Here is a 20,440-nt window from a genome sequence, read left to right as displayed (position 1 = left end):
ATCTTATATGGGTTTAAGAAAGGGAGTTTAGGACATGGAGCAAGGCATGTCTCCCTTTCTTATGCAGACACTCTGGAATGTGTTTTTGCGAGACAAAGATAACAGCTCATGGTACAAGGATAGCCTGGCTTGAAGGTCTCTATATGCATCAAAAGTAGAGACATTTTAAAAATTCAGTTTTTTTGAAGTCTAGTGAACTGATACTCCACACACACACACACACACACACACACACACACACACACACACACGTGTGGATCTGTGGGTTATCCTGTGGTTTCCTGGTTGCCTTCTGAAAGCAGGCAGTGGGAAGGAAGGTTGGGGCAGCTATCTCTGGCGAGCAAGATTACAGGCAATGCTCTTGAAGAGAGGCATGAATACACTTTCTGCTTGGTTGTGTGTGTGTAGATAGAAAGATACTATACTATACTATACTATACTATACTATACTATACTATACTATACTATACTATACTGAAATGTTTAAATGTTTCTTAGATTGTCCTTACATCTTCCTGCCACAGCTTGCTATCCTCTCCTGCCACATCCTTTGAGAACCACTGGACTAGCTGCTTGAAAGGGATGCCCCATCTGTACGCATAGCTAGCTTCCTTTAATGCAAGAGTAAATGGTCTAAAATCTCTGCACTTTCTCAAGGTATAAGGACAAATACCATGGTAAATTTCAATCACACTTGATTCATACTTCAGTTCCTTTCCATTTCACAACCCACAGTAAGCTAGATCCTTAATTCTGTATTTTTCAAATGTTATTATAAGGTTCTTGGGGATTTCTTCTCTTCCCCTTGGTCCTTGAAGGTGGTGAATGTTTTACAGTGAGCAGCAGTGTGAACAAGGCCTATTCCGGATACAGTGGTGCCTCGCAAGACGAAATTAATTCATTATGCGAGTCGCTTCGTCTAGCGATAATTTTGTCTTGCGAAGTGCAGGTTACCACGAAAAAAAAAAACGCCGAAAAATATCATCTTGCAAAGCGCGGCCATAGAAAACTTTATCTTGCGAGTCACCAAAAACATCGCAAGACGCTTTCATCTAGCGAGTTTTTCGTTGCGAGGCGTTCGTCTTGTGAGGTACGACTGTATATCCTTTTTGAGGGGAGGCAACCAATTCTGCACACAGTATTCTAAGTGCAGCCACACTATAGATTAGTATGCATTGCAAAAGAGACGGCTTTACTTTCAGTCCCTTTCCTAAGGATCCCAATGCATAGATATGAGTGACAGAATCCCAAACCGGGGAACCCAAATGACTCCGCAGTGAAATCCAAAATTTTGGCATAGCTGGACTTGGGCAGCCAGCTGCGTGTATCATGCTAAATGAAAAGTATGAACAACCAAGAGAGGAAAGTCACCTCTCTCTCTCTTTCCCACCCCTATCTCATGCATTTTGTTAAGAAAACACAAAGCCCAAGTTTTTTAAATTATTTTTAAAACTACCCTTTGGCATGAATGTCAGTGTCACCCATGGCTTTAGCATACAACTGAGTACTAGATTTGGGCTAGGAATAAGTCAGAGTTTATTTATTATTTATTTATTAAATTCCTATACCACCCTTCATCCAAAGCTCACAGAGTAGTTTACAGTATAAAAATGCGTAACATAATAACAAACGAAACAGTACCCACCTACCCCTGTTTAAAAGGCCTTAGAGGAATGTTTTTACCTGGCACCTAAAGCTGTGTAGGGAAGGCGTCAAGCAAGCCTCCCTGGGGAGAGCAGATTTTATTTATTCTTTTGCCTTCATTCATCAATTCTTCCCCAATCTAAGAAGCCCCTTTCCTATGGTTGGGAACACAGGACAGCTGCCCCAAACCTCCATTGGCCCTGCTTCCTTCCCTCCCACCATCATTTGGCCTCTGAGCAAATAACACCTTCTTGCCAGGAGGGTCATCAACTTCCCTGGGACAGAAAGAGCCAATAGCCACATGTGGAGGGTGGGTGGGCATTGCCCTGCCCTGACCCCCCACATACATACTTCGCCTGCACCAAGCCAGGGCAGGGCAATCTCTTTCCCTTCTGCTGACCACATCCTCTCAGGTCCACTCAGGGATTCACGGCTCACTCCAAATACTAGCCAGGGCCAGGCGGACAGGATGGAAGTTCAGATGTGTCCCAAAGGAGAAGCAGTTGCCACCACCACCAAGAAGAAGAAGCTCCTCTTCGTCTGGCAGGAAGATGCTGCTGTGGTTGTGCAACATCAGAGGCCACTCCAGAGATGCCTGGTAGAGAAGAGGGGTAAGGATGTCATCAGGAGTCAGGCTGGCAAAAGGGGCCAGAGGTGGCAGCCAACAGACGCACATGGGCTCCTCCTGCCTCACTTGCCCCCCACTCTGGGAAAGGAGATTGTGGAGAGGCGGGTGGCCAGCTCCTGCTTTGCTGGGGGGGGGGGGGGAGAGGAAGAGAGAAGCCAAAAGCATGTGGCATGAATAATGCCAGCCCTTGCAAGGATACAACCCTTCCCTTCCTCAATGGTCCTTGCCTAGATAACCTCAGGCCCATTCCAGCCTCTCGTCTTGGTCTCCTTGTGTCCATCTGCACGTGGCTGCCAACATCCTCCCACTCTCTTGGAATCAGACACTTGGAAGGGACCTAAATGGTCACCCAGTCCACCCCCTGCCATGCCTCCCCTCCTTAAAGCCTTCCTGCTCTGCCCTAGATTCAGCACAAACTCCTTGTCCTTCTCTTCACGCCCCACTCTTCATGCCCCAGCTTCTCTCTCTGCTCATAGATTTCGGTACATCTCTGCCAGTGACCTTTGCTCCTGTGCTGCCAACCCCTCAGCCCTCCTGCTCCCCAGAAGACTCCACCCTGTTCTCCCTGCCTGCCTCCTGTGCTTGGAACTGCCTTCCAGCGATGCCCGCATGAGGCTCCCCCTCACTCCTCCGCAAAACCCCACGGATCCCACCAAGTCTTTGGCATAGCCTCCCATTTCTCCAGCCCTCCAATAGCTCAGCCTAGGCACCTGCAGCTGAAACTGGATCCTTGCTTGCCTGTTCACCTGCACTTCCCGTTTCAATCCTGCAGCCTGGAAAAGGCAGTGCATACAGCAATGAGCTAGACGGGACAATAGTGTGACTCTCAGTAAGGCATACGGGTGGGATCCTGCTTCAAGGTATGCTTAGGGGAAGCAGGTAAGTGAACCTGGAGGCAGCTATAAAAAGGCAGCGGAAGGATCCTTCCCTTAGCACATATCTCCCACACCAGCAACTCACCGTGTCAATGCAATACTCCGCCGTGAGTCCCGTTGCCAGATCAATCACAGTGACGCCAGGCACGGACGGGGCATGGAACCAGACGCCACCCACCAGCAACAGCCTCCCCCGATGCACATGGGCTGTATGTGAGTATCTGGAAAGAAGGAAGGGAGGGGGGGCAGTGGCAGCCCTCACTTAGAATCATGGAGTTAGAAGAGACCACAAGGGCCATCCAGTCCAACCCCCTGCCAAGCAGGAAACAGCATCAAAGCATTCCTGGCAGATGGCTGTCAAGCCTCTGCTTAAAGACCTCCAAAGAAGGAGACTCCACCACACTCCTTGGTAGCAAATTCCACTGTCGAACAGCTCTTACTGTCAGAAAGTTCTTCCTAATGTTTAGGTGAAATCTTCTTTCTTGTAGTTTGAATCCATTGCTTCGTGTCCACTTCTCTGGAGCAGCAGAAAACAACCTTTCTCCCTCCTCTATATGGCACCCTTTAATATATTTGATCCCCTTCATGGATCAAATTCATTGATCCCCTTCATGGATCAATGCCTTGTCGTGGCGAAGGGGCTTGAATAACTCAGAGAAGCTATGAGCTATGCCATGCAGGGTCACCCAAGATGGACAGGTCATAGTGGAGAGTTTTGACTAAATGTGATCCACCTGGAGAAGGAACTGGCAAGCCACTCCAGTATCCCTGCCAAGAAAACTCCATGGACAAAGACAACAGGCATATAAAAGTTATGACGCTGGAAGATGAGCCCCTCAGGTCGGAAGGCGTCCAACATGCTACTGAGGAAGAGTGGAGGACAAGTACAAGTAGATTCAGAGCTGATGAAGCGGCTGGGCCAAAGCCGAAAGGTCGCTCAGTTGCGGATATACCTGGAAGCGAAAGGAAAGTCCGATGCTGTAAAGAAAAATATTGCATAGGAACATGGAATGTAAGAACCATGGATAAAGGTAAGCTGGATGTGGTCAAAAATGAGATGACAAGAATAAATATTGACATCCTGGGCATCAGTGAACTAAAATGGAAGGGAATGGGCGAATTCAGTTCGGATGACTATCATATCTACTACTGTGGGCAAGAATCCCGTAGAAGAAATGGAGTGGCCCTCATAGTCAACAAAAGAGTGGCAAAAGCTGTAATGGGATGCAATCTCAAAAATGACAGAATGATCTCGATACGAATCCAAGGCAGACCTTTTAACATCACAGTAATCCAAGTTTATGCACCAACTACCGGTGCTGAAGAAACTGAAATTGACCAATTCTATGAAGACTTACAACACCTTCTAGAAATGACACCAAAGAAGGATGTTCTTCTCATTACAGTGGACTGGAATGCTAAAGTAGGGAATCAAGAGATAAAATTTGGCAAATTTGGCCTTGGAGTTCAAAATGAAGCAGGGCAAAGGCTAATAGAGTTCTGTCAAGAGAACAAGCTGGTCATCACACACACTCTTTTCCAACAACACAAGAGACGACTCTACACATGGATATCACCAAATGGGCAGCATCGAAATCAGATTGATTATATTCTCTGCTGCCAAAGATGGAGAAGTTCTATACAGTCAGCAAAAACAATACCTGGAGCTGACTGTAACTCAGATCATCAGCTTCTTATAGCAAAATTCCAGCTTAAACTGAAGAAAGTAGGAAAATCTACTGGGCCAGTAAGATACAATCTAAATCAAATCCCTTATGAATACACAGTGGAAGTGAGGAACAGGTTTAAGGATTTAGATTTGGTGGACAGAGTGCCTGAAGAACTATGGATGGAGGCTCGTAACATTATACAGGAGGCAGCAACGAAAACCATCCCAAGGAAAAGGAAATGCAAGAAAGCAAAATGGCTGTCCAACGAGACCTTACAAATAGTGGGGGAGAGGAGGCAAGCAAAATGCAAGGGAGATAGGGAAAGATACAGGAAACTGAATGCAGATTTCCAAAAAATAGCAAGGAGAGGCAAGAGGGTCTTCTTAAATGAGCAATGCAAAGAAAGAAAATTGGAGATATGAAAGGAACATTTCGTACAAAGATTACCATAATAAAGGACAAAAGTGGTAAGGACCTAACAGAAGCAGAAGACATCAAGAAGAGGTGGCAAGAATACACAGAGGAATTATACCAGAAAGATATGGGGTCTCGTACACCCCAGGTAGTGTGGTTGCTGACCTTGAGCCAGACATCCTGGAGAGTGAAGTCAAATGGGCCTTAGAAAGCACTGCTAATAACAAGGCCAGTAGAAGTGATGATATTCCAGCTGAACTATTTAAAATTTTAAAAGATGATGCTGTTAAGGTGCTACAACCAATATGCCAGCAAGTTTGGAAAACTCAGCAATGGCCAGAGGATTGGAGAAGATCAGTCTACATCCCAATCCCAAAGAAGGGCAGTGCCAAAGAATGCTCCAACTACCGCACAATTGCGCTCATTTCACACGCTAGCAAGGTTATGCTTAAAATTCTACAAGGCAGGCTTAGGCAGTATGTGGCCAAGAGAACTCCCAGAAGTGCAAGCTGGATTTCGAAGGGGCAGAGGAACCAGAGACCAAATAGCAAACATACGCTGGATTATGGAGAAAGCTAGGGAGTTCCAGAAAAACGTCTACTTCTGTTTCATTGACTATGCAAAAGCCTTTGACTGTGTCGACCACAGCAAACTATGGCAAGTTCTTAAAGAAATGGGAGTGCCTGATCACCTCATCTGTCTCCTGAGAAATCTGTATGTCAGACAAGAAGCTACAGTTAGAACTGGATATGGAAAAAAACTGATTGGTTCAAAATTGGGAAAGGAGTACAACAAGGTTGTATATTGTCTCCCTGCTTATTTAACATATGCAGAATTCATCATGCGAAAGGCTTGACTGGATGAATCCCAAGCCGGAATTAAGATTGCCGGAAGAAATATCAACAACCTCAGATATGCAGATGACACAACCTTGATGGCAGAAAGTGAGGAGGCATTAAAGAACCTTTTAATGAGGGTGAAAGAGGAGAGTGCAAAATATAGTCTGAAGCGCAACATCAAAAAAACCAAGATCATGGCTACTGGTCCCATCACCTCCTGGCAAATAGAAGGGGAAGAAATGGAGGCAGTGAGAGATTTTACTTTCTTGGACTCCTTGATCACTGCAGATGGTGACAGCAGTCACGAAATTAAAGGACGCCTGTTTCTTGGGAGAAAAGCAATGACAAACCTAGATAGCATCTTAAAAAGCAGAGACACCACCTTGCCGACAAAGGTCCGTATAGTTAAAGCTATGGTTTTCCCAGTAGTGATGTATGGAAGTGAGAGCTGGACCATAAAGAAAGCTGATCGCCGAAGAATTGATGCTTTTGAATTATGGTGCTGGAGGAGACTCTTGAGATTCCCATGGACTGTAAGAAGATCAAACCTATCCATTCTGAAGGAAATCAGCCCTGAGTGCTCACTGGAAGGACAGATCGTGAAGCTGAGGCTCCAATACTCTGGCCACCTCATGAGAAGAGACGACTCCCTGGAAAAGACCCTGATGTTGGGAAAGAATGAGGGCACTAGGAGAAGGGGACGACAGAGGATGAGATGGTTGGACAGTGTTCTCGAAGCTACGAACATGAGTTTGACCAAACTGCGGGAGGCAGTGGAAGACAGGAGTGCCTGGCGTACTATGGTCCATGGGGTCACGAAGAGTCGGACACGACTAAACGACTAAACAACAACAATATATTTGAACATGGCTATCATATCTCCCCTTAACCTTCTCTTCTCCAGGCTAAACATGCCCAGCTCCCTAAGTCGTTCCTCATAAGGCATCATTTCCAGGCCTTTGACCATTTTGGTTGCCCTCCTCTGGACATGTTCCAGCTTGTTAGTATCCTTCTTGAACTGTGGTGCCCAGAACTGGATACAGTATTCCAGGTGATGTCTGACCAGAGCAGAATACAGTGGTACTATTACTTCCCTTGATCTAGATGCCATACTCCTATTGATGCAGCCCAGAATTGCATTGGCTTCTTTAGCTGCTGCATCACACTGTTGACTCATGTTAAGTTTGTGGTCTACCAAGACTCCTAGATCCTTTTCACATGTACTGCTCTCAAGCCAGGTGTCTCCCATCCTGTATTTGTGCTTTTCATTTTTTTGCCCAAGTGTAGTACTTTACATTTCTCCCTGTGAAAATTCATCTTGTTTGCTTTTGCCCAGTTTTCTAATCTGTTAAGGTCATTTTGAAGTGTGATCCTGTCCTCTGTGGTATTAGCCACCCCTCCCAATTTGGTGTCATCTTCAAACTTGATCAGGATGCCCTTGAGCGGAGGAAACAGTGCCAGGCCACCTCTATCTTCCTAGAGACAAAAGCCCCCAACACTCCAACCAGCAGCAACCAGGGTGCAAGTGGGTCGCTCCCTCCAAGGATTTCTCTGCCTGCCCCTTGACCACAGACACCATTGCTCCTTCAGCCGCCTGAACTTGGACATCCAGGTTGGTCTGCTCTTTTGGTCTGAGAAGCAGCCCAAGAGCCCTTGCAGCCAATCCTGAACAGGCAGGATTTCAAGGCTAGATTTCAATGGGAGACTCTTGAGCCCGACTTGAGTGTCCTTCCACATGCATTTTGATTTTATAAAATAACTTTGATTTCACTGACAGCTACAAGTCTGTGCCTTGCAATTCTCAAGTAACAACTTCTGCTGCCAGCGCCATTTTGCTCCATCCTGACCAGACTTGGCACCCTGGTAATAGGAGTTCCCTTTTGCTAGACTCAGTAAACACAGTGGGATGTACTTCTGAGCCAAGGTGCAGAGGGCTCAGGTGGCTCAAAATGCCAGTCAGGGGCAATGTCTCTTGAGTGGAGGTTTGGGGCCTTTGGGGACAGGGCAGAGCCGACCTGACAAGAAGCCTCTGGGGGAAGGGCTGCCCCACAACCTCACAGGTCTTTGGGTATTTGCCTGAGACGGGGACAAGCCCACCCACCCATGAGACCTAATGCAGATGCTCCAGGGAGGGAGGGAGCTTACCTGGGAGAGATTGGCGGGTGGGTCTCCACTGAGTGCCACTGAAAGCCTTTCCCAGCTGGCCTCAGAAAGAGGATGGTGCCCAGAGGCTGCTCTGCTGCATCCAGGCCTCCTGTGATGAGCACCCCACCTGCCCAGCCACAGGCACTATGGGAGTGGCGGCCAGCTGGGACAGGTCCATCCACAGGGATCTAAGGCCGAGAAGCAGAAGGGAAGGAGTGAGCCGGCAGCACCGTTTCCCCAAAGGACGGGGACTCATGAGCATACACTTTTCCCCCCACACACCAAGCAAGCCCCCTGCACATCCCACCCCCAGAAGCAGAGCATGAACAGGCTGTTCTGGTGCAGCAGCCAAGAGTCACCAGGGAGCAGGTGCCAAGAGAAGAGAGCTTTCCCAAAATCTCGGACTTCAGCCGTATTTCATTAAGGCAGGGGTCCCCAAACTAAGGCCCGGGGGCCGGATGTGGCCCAATCGCCTTCTAAATCTGGCCCGCAGACGGTCCGGGAATCAGCATATTTTTACATGAGTAGTTACAGGTAGGTAGCCGTGTTGGTCTGAGTCGAAGCAAAATAAAAAAAAAATCCTTCAGTAGCACCTTAAAGACCAACTAAGTTTTTATTTTGGTATGAGCTTTCGTGTGCAGAATGTGTCCTTTTATTAAAATCTCTGGGTTATTTATGGGGCCTGCCTGGTGATTTTACATGAGTAGAATGTGTCCTTTTATTTAAAATACATCTCTGGGTTATTTGTGGGGCATAGGGATTTGTTCATATATATTTTTCAAAATATAGTCCGGCCCCCCACAAGGTCTGAGGGACGGTGGACCGGCCCCCTGCTGAAAACGTTTGCTGACCCCTGCATTAAGGCATGAGTTGCTTCATCAGCACTTGCACCTCTTGCCCTTTCTACAAGACTCATTTCTAGAAGATGTGTAAGTTCTTTGCATGCTGCAGATCTTGCCCGGACCCAGTAAGCCTTCCCAGATGGAGCAGACTGCATCCTTCAGGTGAGCGGGTGGCAGGCGTGGAAGGGGCAGCCTGCTTCCCCATCCGCATTGACTGGTTGGGGACATGTGTAAAGAGAAGAGGTTGCTGGACTGGGAGACAAAGGGGGAGACATGGGGAGAGGCCTTCTCAGTGGCAAAAGAGGAGGCACAGGCAGTGGGGGAGGGGGGTCCCAGACTCTCTAGTTTCAAGCCAAAGTTGTCTTTGGATGGTTAGAGGGTCAGACTAAAAGGCTAAGGGAAACCCAGTCAGCTCTGGCTCCTGCTGAGTGACCTCAAGTCAGCCACTATTTGTCAGCCTAGCCTGCCTCACAGAGTTGTTGCGAAGATAACATGTGCACTCCCCAAAACACCTGGAAAGGCACAATAAAAATGCAGCAAAGAAGCAAACTTTGCAGGTGGCTTGCATGGAAAGCATCACAGCCCCCAAACTACTTCTTTCTGTTCTGATTTGCAAGCAATTATGGGAATGAGACTGAGGTTTTGGAAAAGTCTCCTTTCTCTAACACCACCCACGGGACCATCGCCAATGAAGCAGTTGACAGGGTCACTCGAACGGGGACTGATGAACGCAGGCTTCAGCCAGGAGCAAAAGAGGGCTCTGCCCTGCCTCGTACCTGCTGGCAGGAGATCTTCCCCTCCTCCTTCAGGTGCAGGAAGCACCAATCCGCCAGCACAGCCTGCCTGGAGCAACAGCCCCCGTAGACAAACAGGTATGCCTCACCTGGAAAAGAGCAGGAGGTCAGAGTGGAGGCCTGCCCCCTCCCTGGGATCTCCTAAGGTGCAGGGAAATTATTAAGGCTCTGCTGGAGGGAGGGAGGGAGGGAGGGAGGGAGGGAGGCTGCCCCGAGTTTCCCATGGGAATCATAAACTGCCTCTTCCAAGGGCTGCTGGCCCTGCTCCACCAATGCTTTAGAGGAGCTGCGGCAACTAGCAAAACTCGTTCAGGGCTTTAAGACAATTGGCAAGGGGCTGGTGGGAAATCCCACCACACAACTCCTCCCTTGCCCTTCCTTCCTCCACTGTATCTGGAGCCCCCTCTTCTCCGGGGAGTAGAGAGCAGCAAGGGGCTTCCTGACAGGCATCTGGAGGGCCCAGGAGACAGAAAGAGATGCAGCCCCTTTGGGCTACTCTCCACCCCAGCCGGCCTCCGGCCTGCCACCCAGCCAGCCTGCCTGCCTTGCTGCAGACCAAAGAGCGCCTCCCACCCACCTTGATGCACAACTTTGGTTGCCGTGTGTCTCCAGCGGGGCAAAGGCAGGTCCTGGGGAGGCAGCAGCCGAGTCAGTTCCACACGAAGAGGGCTGGAGGCGGAGGCGCTGGCAGACTCCAACACTCTCAGGCAATGCACCTCTAGAGCAGGCTTCACCGGGGACCGGCGCCCCCCAAACACCACCGCCCAGCCTGCCTGCAGAAGAGTCAAGGAGTGGAAGAGCCGGCCGTCTGCAGAGGAAGCAGGTGCAACTGAGCTCAGACTGCTGTCCCCAAGGGAGGCTGGACAAGCCAAAGATGCAGAGAGGGCACCTGTCAACTCACCCCAGGCGTCTCCTGGCTCGGCCAAGGTCACACTGCTCTCTTGCCAGGCATCCTTCTGCTTGATCAAGGCATGCAGCTCTGTCAGGCGGCAGTGACGTCCCCCGTGGTCCCCAAAACCTCCAATGGTCAGGATCACGTGGGGGGCAATGATCACAGAGCGGTGGCCATAGCGCCTCAGGCCAGAGACAGGTGCACAAGCAGATGCAGCAACAGTCCCGGCAAAACATGGCAGAGAGCGAGTCAGGGGGGCTGAAGGGGAGAGACAGGGTGGGGGGGGGCAGTGTCACTGGTAGCAGAGGCACTACAACACAAGAAAGCCCACAGCCTAAGGGCTGCATACTTCTAAGTCACGCCAGGCCAGGCCCACATGGCCTCACCACCTCCTCAGGAAATGGCAAATCTGCCCAGGAGGGAATCCCACAGGGCACCAGACCCAAATGCGCCACCAGGGCTGAGTCCCCTGGTCTTTCAGGACAACTCTCCTGACAGCTCTGAACTTCCTGTCCCTGAACTGTTTGGGCAGCACTGGAGTCTCTCCCTAGGCTGGCTGCATGCCCTGAGGGACTCTCCTCCTGCCTCTTCTTGCCAGGGTCCAAACAGGCAGCTACCTCTTCAGTGCCAGGCTGGTTGAAGTCAGCCAATGCCCCAACACTCTTCTCCTTTACCTTCCTCCCCAGTTCCATTCTCCTCTCAAGACATCAGCATCCCCCACCCACCCCGGCTTCTTCTTCCTGGAGCTTGGCATCCAGGGATGCGCCTTGGCCTCCTGGGCTTCTAGTAAGCCCAACACATCTAGGCTGCCTTCACCTGGCTAGAAAGTGGCCGGCCGGCTGGCCAGCCGCAGGACCCAGGGGCCTCTAGGCTGCTGCTGCTCCACTCTGAATCAATTGCCCAGCCCAGCCCCCTCCCCAGAAGCTGAGGAAAGAGGGCAAAACCCTGCCAAAACACGGGGGGGGGGGAGAATGAGGGCAACATCCCCTCTGTGCACCCGCCTCATGCCCACTCAGCACCACTGGGCAGGGGCATGGCAGTGGCACTGCGGACATGTTCTTCTTTGCTTCTAGTGGCAAAAAGTCCTGGCTCCAACCCACAAAAGAGCTGCTGTATTTTTACCTTCCAGACCAGGAAATAGAAGATTTGGAGATGGTGTCTCTCCTTTGGAGGCCACAAGGATGAAATAGTGGGAGCACTTCAGGTGCCATTCCTGCACAGAAAGAGCAGGAGGAGTTACTTGCTTTGTCCAGCTTCTGTTTCCCACTCAAACCTTCCTCTGTGAACACTTGCACCACCCTTCTGAGTGATACCCCCTCCCCTCCCCCTCCCCTCCCCACCCCTTCTCTACATAAGCGCCTGGGGACTACTATTTCAGTGTATCTGAAGAAGTGTGCATGCACACGAAAGCTCATACCAAAATAAAAACTTAGTTGGTCTTTAAGGTGCTACTGAAGGAAATTTTTATTTTACTTCCTCTGTGAAGTGTGCATGCACACGAAAGCTCATACCAGTGACAAACTTAGTTGGTCTCTAAGGTGCTACTGGAAGGAATTTTTTAATTTTGCTTCAACTTCCTCTGTGAGTCCACCTGATATTCTTGTCCAGCCCACACACAAACCGTTCGCCAAGCAAAGTGCCACAAGGAACTCGGTCAAACATTGAGCTAATTTAATGAAAAAGCCCACAGCCCACTCGGCATTTGTACAGCACCCTAAAATCCAGCCACACAGCAAGGAGCTGCTGGAAAGGCAGAGACCTGCAAGGTCCCAAGTGGGAGGTTCTTCCCAAAGGACTCACACAGAACTGCTCCAAGAAGCCTACGCCCCTTTCGCAGAGCAGGCACAGCAGCAGGCTTGGCCCACTCAGAGCCCTTTGGGCCCAGGAAGTGACCATAACAGAGGTCTCCAGAAAGGACAAGGGGGAGAGGACCCCGCTGAGAGGAGCTGCCAGGGTGGGCATTGTGGGCATGCTTCCCGTTGTTGGATGCCACGGGAGGGGAGGGGGTTCTGGCGCTGGTCCTCCACTCCCTGGTTTCCCACAGGCTAGGAGAACAGAAGGCTAGATGAGATGATCCAGCAGCTTCTCCTTAGGGTGTCCCAAGGTGTTTTTGCCTCTTTGGATCCTGGGGACAGAGAGGCGCTTCTAGGCAGATTTTCTCCATGCTTTTCTGGAAGTGCTTGGTGGTTCTGGCACCAGCTGGCTATCAGAGGCTCAATGGGCACCCCCACCCCTGGAATAAGGCCAGCCAGCCCTGGCAAAGCTCTGGTCAGGCCTTTCCACTTCGTGCAGATCTGAAGACCACCAGTCTGGCCCTTTCCTGGGGCTCTCAGGCACCTGCTTAAGCCCAGAGAGAAGCACCTGGCTCTGGGCCTCTGCCCTGGCCAGTTACCTCAAACTCATCAAAAGGCTCCAGGGCTTGGATCCTCTGCCGTTCCTCTCCAAGGACAACGTGTCTGTAGAACTCATTCATGTTGACGATGCTGCATTCTGTCCAGCCCTGGAAAGAGCAGCAGAGCTCTGGGAGCAGCCCTCAGCAGCAGCTCCCACAGGCCACTTTCTTCAGCTGCCCCCACCCTCTGCCAAAGACAGGACCTCCCTCTTTCCTGCCTCCCTCTTGCCTGAGTCCCGTGCACTCACCCTCTGAAGGAATCGGGACCGCTGGGCCTTACAGTTGGGGTACTGGGCCAGGGAACGAAGGTGGGAGTTGAGCCGGCTGAAGTGATTCTGCATGACACGCCCAAAGGGGTCTTCAGGGTGGATCTGTTCATACAGGATGAACCATGCATGCAGGAAGTGTCCAGCGGCCCACTGGATCAGGGCATCTGACCTGGAAGGGAGGGGAGGGCAAAGTCTAGCAGTGAAGCGCAACCTAGCTTAGCTCCACCCTGTCTGCTACCAGAGGAGACCAAAGGTGTGCCCCACAGCCCCCAAGGTCTGTGTGGACTGTAGCCAGGGCAGGTAGACGAATGCCCTCCTCACTCTCCTAGCGCTGGAAGGCAGCACAGGGACATGTCCTACTGTAACAATTAAAATGCATCTTTAAACACATTTTAAGTAAAGTTTAAATAAAGTTAACTTTATTTAAATACATTAATTAAAGGCTAATAAGCAGAAGCGCTAAGGCCAACTTGTGTATTTGGCAACCTAAATTAAGAACATTAGAATAAAAGAAAAGCCTGCTAGATCAGGCCAATGGCCCAGCTAGTCCAGCATCCAGTCCTCACTGTGGCCACCCGGACACCAATATGGGAAACCTGTAAGCAGGATTCAAGCACAACAGCAGCACTCTCCCCTCCTGTGGTTCCCTCCGTGGATATTCCTCCTTGATGTTGAATGAGGGACAAAATCTTTTCTCCCTGCCAGGCATCATTTTATAAGCATCTACAGTATTGTGTTGCCTTTTCCTCACCTTTTCCTAAAAAGTCCCAAATGCTGCAGACTTTTCTCACAGGGGCATTACTCCACCTGCTTTATCCTTTTGGTTGCCCCTTTCTATATCTTTCCCAGCTTTACAACTTTTGGGGGTGAGGTGATCAGAATTGTACACAGTACAGTTTGATCGCATCTTGCATGGAGGTTCCATTCCAGGGGTGCTGCATATACAGGTGAAACTCTGAAAATTAGAATATCGTCGAAAAGTGCATTTATTTCAGTAATGCAACTTATTATTAACTTATTTTTTATTATTATTATTATTTTTACAAATGCTTTCTTTTGGAAATTCCACAGTAATAAAACAAATAGTTACAAAAATAAAAAATAAACATTGCTATTACATTTCATTAATTACATTCCATTTATAATTGACCCGCCTAACGACAAATAATTACAATTACAACAAATCTGAAGAAGTGTGCATGCACACGAAAGCTCATACCAAAATAAAAACTTAGTTGGTCTTTAAGGTGCTACTGAAGGAATTTTTTTTTATTTTACTTCGATCCAGACCAACACGGCTACCTACCTGTAACAAATAAAGGCTTGACATACCTTGCTTTGCATGATCTATTGGTTTCACCTTTTAAGTTGCATTACTGGAATAAATGCACTTTTCGACAATATTCTAATTTTCAGAGTTTCACCTGTACTCCCATCTCACCCTTGGAAACGTCCCCTTGCAAGCCCCCTTACCCTTTCTTGTAAGCTCTCCACCTTGCTTACTGGACAAGCCCCAGTCAGCGTGTGGACTCTGGAATACTCTGGATTGATCTCAGCGGGACATTCAAGTTCCCAAAAAATCTTGCGACAGCTTCCCAGAGCACAGTAAGCAAGGCGGAAAGCTCAAAAGCTCTTTCTGCCCCAGGAAAACGCCACACAAAAAGATCTTTTAAGCTCTCCACCTTCTGTGTACTTGTTTGAGATCAACCAGCCAGCCTTCAACTGATTGTACTGTATTTCACCACAGATTTGGAGAACAGTGTTATGATACAGGTACCTTTATTTTGAATTCCTTTCCTAAGGATCCTAAGCATGTAATTTGCTCAGACTGCATAAACATTCACATGCATCACTTCACACTTGATTACACTGAATAGCATTTGCCATTGCACCTCCCATTCACTCAGCCAGAGGTCCTTTCTGAGCTCTTCACAACTGGACCTGCTTCTCTTATGGCCAGGCCCACCAAACAGAATCATAGAGACAAGCAATGTTCCCTCAGAGCGCACAAAACCATTTGCTGTTATGAATATTATGTCAGGACAACAGCCTTTTGCCCCTCAGGCAGCCAAGGAGACCCAAGAGGGAAAGTGCATTCCACAAACCTCTCCACCTCCATGTAGGTGAGCACCACTTCAGCCAGCAGCATTGTGGGGACTTTGGGGTCCAGTCCTGCTCTGTGCAAGGCTTCTTCCAGCCGTGGCAGCTCAGAGAGGTCCACTCCCAACAGCCTGTAATCCTCCCCGGAAAAAGCAGCCGCTCCTGGGAAAAGAAGCCACAGAGCTGTCACTCGTCACCTCCTGGAGCCCAGACAGAGAGATGCTCCTCACTGCCATCCACAAAGTGACTGTGACCCTTCCTCGTACAAGGGGGCGGGCAAGAACAATACCAGGCTGCCGGGAGACGAGCCTTGCAGGTGAGGAAGGAAAGACAGCTTTGCACACATCCAGCGAACATTAAGCAGGCCACTCTGCTCTGCCCAGTGCGCATATGTCTGTTGCCAGAACTGCCACTGAATACCTGCCATTAGACGCCCAGTACTGGGCTCTCCAGAATGCCAGTAACCACCACATGTTCAGTCCTGACTCTGCTGCCCTGCCTGGTTGGTGTGCAACCCTGCTAACAATGTCCCTGCCTGGCTCCAGCATCTACCACCTGCCACTTCCTTCTCCTGGGCTGTCTGGAGCACAGTCGCCTGTGGTCAGGGGGCCTCCCTATGTCCCCATTGGAAAGGTCACAGGACCAACGCAGATCAGACCCATCAGGGACACCCATGGGCTGGCCTCACTTTGTGTGGAGACTGGCAAGGTTGCCAACCGCCATACCCAGAGTCTGTCCAGAAGCGTCGTTCCCCACCAGGGTGATCAGTTCCTCCGTTCCCCTGATGAGGGCTGCTTTAGGGCATGCCACGTCTGGAAAATCAACCTCAAAGACCACTGTGTGGCACAGAAGCCCCTTGCTCTTGAGGAAGAAGAAGAGGGAGTCAAAGCCTGCGCCCAAGGAGATGATCTGCAGGGAAAGGAGTTTGCAACATCAGCACCCACCACACAGCAAAACCCTCCGCAGCAATAGGGATGGCAGCTGCTCTCTGCCCGCCCCCAGCTTACCTGCCTTAGAGGGCAGCCATGAGTGCTGAGCAGGAATGCCCGGACACAGTGTTCCACTGCCTGGGCCCGGACATAGTAGCCCCTATGAGAGAGAACACAGGAAGTAATGGAGAGCGGCATACAGAAATTTCAAATAAGGAAGGAACAACCATCCACATGTCCTACACAGCAGCAGCTGCCACATTGGAGATATGGTTATGTGAGATTTGCAGGTACATTTCTTTCACCACCAGTGCATACAGCAGTAACTGTTATCCGTTCACAAGACATTGATAATAGAGTGGAATGCAAGCCATATAAGTAAGTAAACCAAGTGGCTCTAATGCTGGCAGTTTCCTGCCCACATGCCACAGAAGATGCACGTGGAGTTCACCTCTAGTTTTATACTTGAGATCCCATGACAGACTTCAGAGGAGCTCAGCTGGAGGTGGGCTATCATGAAAGAAGTCCTCGGGGCTGCTGCATATGAGCTGTTTGTGGTCATGGACAATGCATGCTATACTTTGTTCCAGCTGCCTTTCCAGATGGGAAAAGGAAAAGCCATTTCCTGTCTTTTAATGGCACAATATGAACATATGCAAAAAGTAAACAAGCAGAGCTTGGCTTCCAGATCAGGCCAAAGAAGGCCACACTGCATCCTGTTCCCACAGGATCTAGGAAGCCCAGCAACCCCCTCCTCTCCCCACTTGCAATTCCTAGCAAATGGCAGAGGTTTCTTCCTATCTCTGTGGCGTTTCTGTTTCAACGGGTGGCAAAGTGGGGCTCCTTCATCCGTCCCCCATGAGGGCTTTTTAACCCATGGAAAAGGTGGGTTAGGGGCAATGAGAAAGATGTCTAAGTCTATGCAGAGCAGAGGGAGGAGAGAGAGAGAAGCTCTTCTCCCTCTCTCACAAAACTGCAACTCAAGGAGGCCACCGGATGATATGGGCACTGGGAGATGCAGGGCAGAAGGAAGAACTTCTTCACACAGCACAATTCATTCATGCAAGCTGGACCGACAGCAATAGGTTTGGGCTCAATATTTTGAGAAGAGTTAACGGGACGGCCTTCTTAACAAGCAGCTTCAGCCAGGAACACTCCACCTGCTCACCTCACCCTCCGGGGCCAGCGCTAGATCGCTCTCTAGAGAGGAATCGCCTTCCTTGAAGGTTTTCAAGCAGATGGCCGTCTGTTAGGGGGGCTGGACTAGATGACCCTCGGGGTCCCTTCCAACTCTACAGATCTAGGATTCTATCCCAATGCTTCTTTGAGAAAACGACTCAAAAGCGGTTGGGAGCGGTTCAAGAGAGCCTTAGGCAAGCTCACGAAGGAGCTCACAAGGGCCGTGGGGCGCAGGGGCCCCCTCGCTCGACGGGAAGCCAGACCCGGCCCCGGGCTCGCTCACCGGTGGATGATGGGGGCGCGGCGGCCTCCCGCGGGCGCCATCCGGAGTGCGAAGCGGTCGCGCGTGTAGCCCATCGCGGCGGCAGACCTCTTGCTGGCGGCGCTGCTGCCCCCCGTGGACAGGACCTGCCGGGACGGCGGCGCCGGCGGAGGGGCCGCCCCCGGAGGGGCCGCCTCTTGCTCCCGCCGGCGGCGGCGGCCCATGAGCGCGACCTCTCCGCGGCGGAAGCGGCTGCTCAGCGCGTTGCCCGACAACGCTCCCACGTGCCCAGATCGACTGGGCGCCGCCCGAACAAGCCAATCGCTCCGCTGCTCCGGAGGCGGGACTTCCTGGCCGCTCCGAACTGGGGCGGAGCCAGGGGAGTTGGGCGCCCCGAAGCCGCTCCAGGACGGGGCCAGGCTGTGTCCTTGCCGCCCCCAGCCAGAGAGCGGGGGCCAACGGCTCTTCCGTGGGCGAGGCAGGTTCCCTAGATCCCGGGTTTGGACCTGCCAGCGCCTTGGTCCTCTTGAAGGGACGGCGGTGGGAGGGAGGCCAGGCGCACTGTTTCGGGTTGCCCTTGCATCTGCTCAGCCCCTGGCCCCTGCCTGGCCTGTGGGTTTCTGCAGGGCACTATCCTCTCCCGCAGGGCCTGGAGACAGACAGGGAGGTCCTGCATCCACAGCAGTGCCCAGTGGAAAAGCGACCGCTGGAAGGAGCGCAGAGAGAAGAACCGCCATGGTGCATCTGCAGCAGCACAACCGGACACCTTCATCTGCCCCAGATGCAACCAAACAGGCCTCTCCTGTATCAGTCTTTACAGCAGGCATCCCCAAACTGCGGCCCTCCAGATGTTTTGGCCTACAACTCCCATGATCCCTAGCTAACAGGACCAGTGGTCAGGGATGATGGGAATTGTAGTCTAAAACATCTGGAGGGCCAAAGGTTGGGGATACCTGCTTTACAGCCACAGCAGGCACTGTAACTCCAATGGTTTGACTTCACCCCTGAAGGCACTCCTACATTGTCTCCTGAGATAGATGCATGCCACCCAACAACAACAACAACTTATTATTATTTATACCCCACCCATCTGGCTGGGTTTCCCCAGCCACTCTGGGCGGCTTCCAACAGAAAAATAAAATAATCTATTAAACATTAAAAGCCTCCCTAAACCAACAACCAACATATCATCTCTGTAAACCAACAACCAACATGTCATCTCCCTAATGCTAATTAGGATCTATATCAGAATGGTCGAACATGCAGCCCTCAAGGCCTTTTTTGGCTGCCCTCAGCAACATTTGACACTGCACCCATCAGCCCTCATGCTGCCTTCCCAAAACCAGGTAAGTGAGGCACTGGGCTTTGGGAATGGGAAGGCATGATGAGGAGTGCTGTGTGCCAGATTTTGGCCTTGCTCCCCCCCCTCACATTCAAGGCAGTGTGCAGTGCTTGGATCCCATGTCAAAGTACTCTTGCAGCCCACTTGGTGAAGTTGGACCGCCCTGATCTTTATGAAGCCACTGGGAGCAGCCATGTGTTTTTTTGAGGCAAGGTATTACAGGTCTGCTGCTCTTCCTCATAGCATCTGAACCAGGAGGGGCAATGAAAGCTCTGGATCAGTGTCTTGATGCAGTGGTGGACTGGATGATGGCCTCAGAAGACAGGCTCTTGGGGCAGGTGGTTCCTGTCAGAAAGGCTCTCAGGGCAAATGCCAGACTGCCCCAGGCTCCAAGAGCTTTCCTGTGGCCTGTCCCTGGCTGCCGCTACTGAAGCAGTCCAGAGGGCCGGCAAATATTCGATCCTCCTCCTCTGAGAAGAACACATATGATCCATGCATATTCCAGCAGGAATGGAGAAGCCAAAAGTAGTACTAAAGCTACTTTATTGTAAGGCTAATGACACAGTCCATTCTCTGTTTCTCTGCTCATAATACTCCAATGTGGGAATGTTCAGGAATGTGGATGAGGAGATATTGTTTAATATATCCTATCCCCGCTTGCGCTAGCAAGCACAAAACTTTAGCAGAGTAAAACATTCCCCTTTTGCAAAATACACAGCAGAAGAACGTTTGCGCAGGCTTGATTTAAGCCACTAAAATAAAGTGTATTTTCCTGGTATTTCCCCTTTTTCCCTCTTAAAAGAAAAGACACAACACAATGCTCTTAAAAGTATAAAAGATGTTTACTTACAAGCATCTCGAGGTACAGCACACTCAAGAGGTAGACTTGCTTAGTTAAAAGGTAATATATACATTGTGAAGTTCACTTATAAGAAGTGAGACTCCATCTCATCTCTCTCTCTAGGCTGGAGGCCTTGAGGGAGAGACTCACTAAGATGTGTGTAGTCCAAGAGGTCTGGTCCAAGAGAGGGAAAATGGCTGTTTCCTTCAGGATTTATCTGCCACTTCCTCAACTCATTTGCATGTGAAGGAAGAGGAAACTACGCTTAGTCATATCCTCCTCCTCAGTCCTCCAAGTGGACTATCTAGGGATTGTTGTGACTTGACTGCACTTAACCCTTTGCATCCCACAAACCCCTTCTCAGGCAATTCACAACATACACA

At 50.3% G+C, this 20,440-nt stretch overlaps 1 protein-coding gene across 2 annotated transcripts; it reads right to left on the bottom strand.

Moving 5' to 3' along the window:
* Positions 1-965: 965 nt before the first annotated feature.
* On the bottom strand, positions 966-18,117 carry LCMT2 (leucine carboxyl methyltransferase 2). Of its 2 annotated transcripts, XM_035114980.2 has the most exons (13): positions 17,896-18,117; positions 16,512-16,593; positions 16,230-16,413; positions 15,510-15,666; positions 13,384-13,573; positions 13,136-13,243; positions 11,866-11,956; positions 10,753-11,001; positions 10,429-10,659; positions 9,834-9,940; positions 8,216-8,403; positions 3,233-3,368; positions 967-2,239 (listed from the first exon to the last, which is right to left on the bottom strand). In XM_035114980.2, exons 1-13 carry the CDS (start codon positions 18,096-18,098, stop codon positions 2,072-2,074), a joined length of 2,094 nt encoding a protein of 697 aa, XP_034970871.2. In that variant the 5' UTR covers positions 18,099-18,117; the 3' UTR covers positions 967-2,071. The 2 variants fall into 2 exon arrangements, with proteins under 2 accessions (XP_060130111.1, XP_034970871.2); XM_060274128.1 differs by lacking the exon at positions 13,136-13,243 and having other exon boundaries at positions 966-2,239.
* Positions 18,118-20,440: the final 2,323 nt, after the last annotated feature.

This window comes from Zootoca vivipara, chromosome 4 (genome assembly GCF_963506605.1).
Source record: "Zootoca vivipara chromosome 4, rZooViv1.1, whole genome shotgun sequence".
NCBI lineage: Eukaryota > Metazoa > Chordata > Lepidosauria > Squamata > Lacertidae > Zootoca > Zootoca vivipara.
The sequence above is the reverse complement of the archived record's forward strand: the minus strand, read 5'-3'. Positions and strand labels throughout refer to the sequence as shown.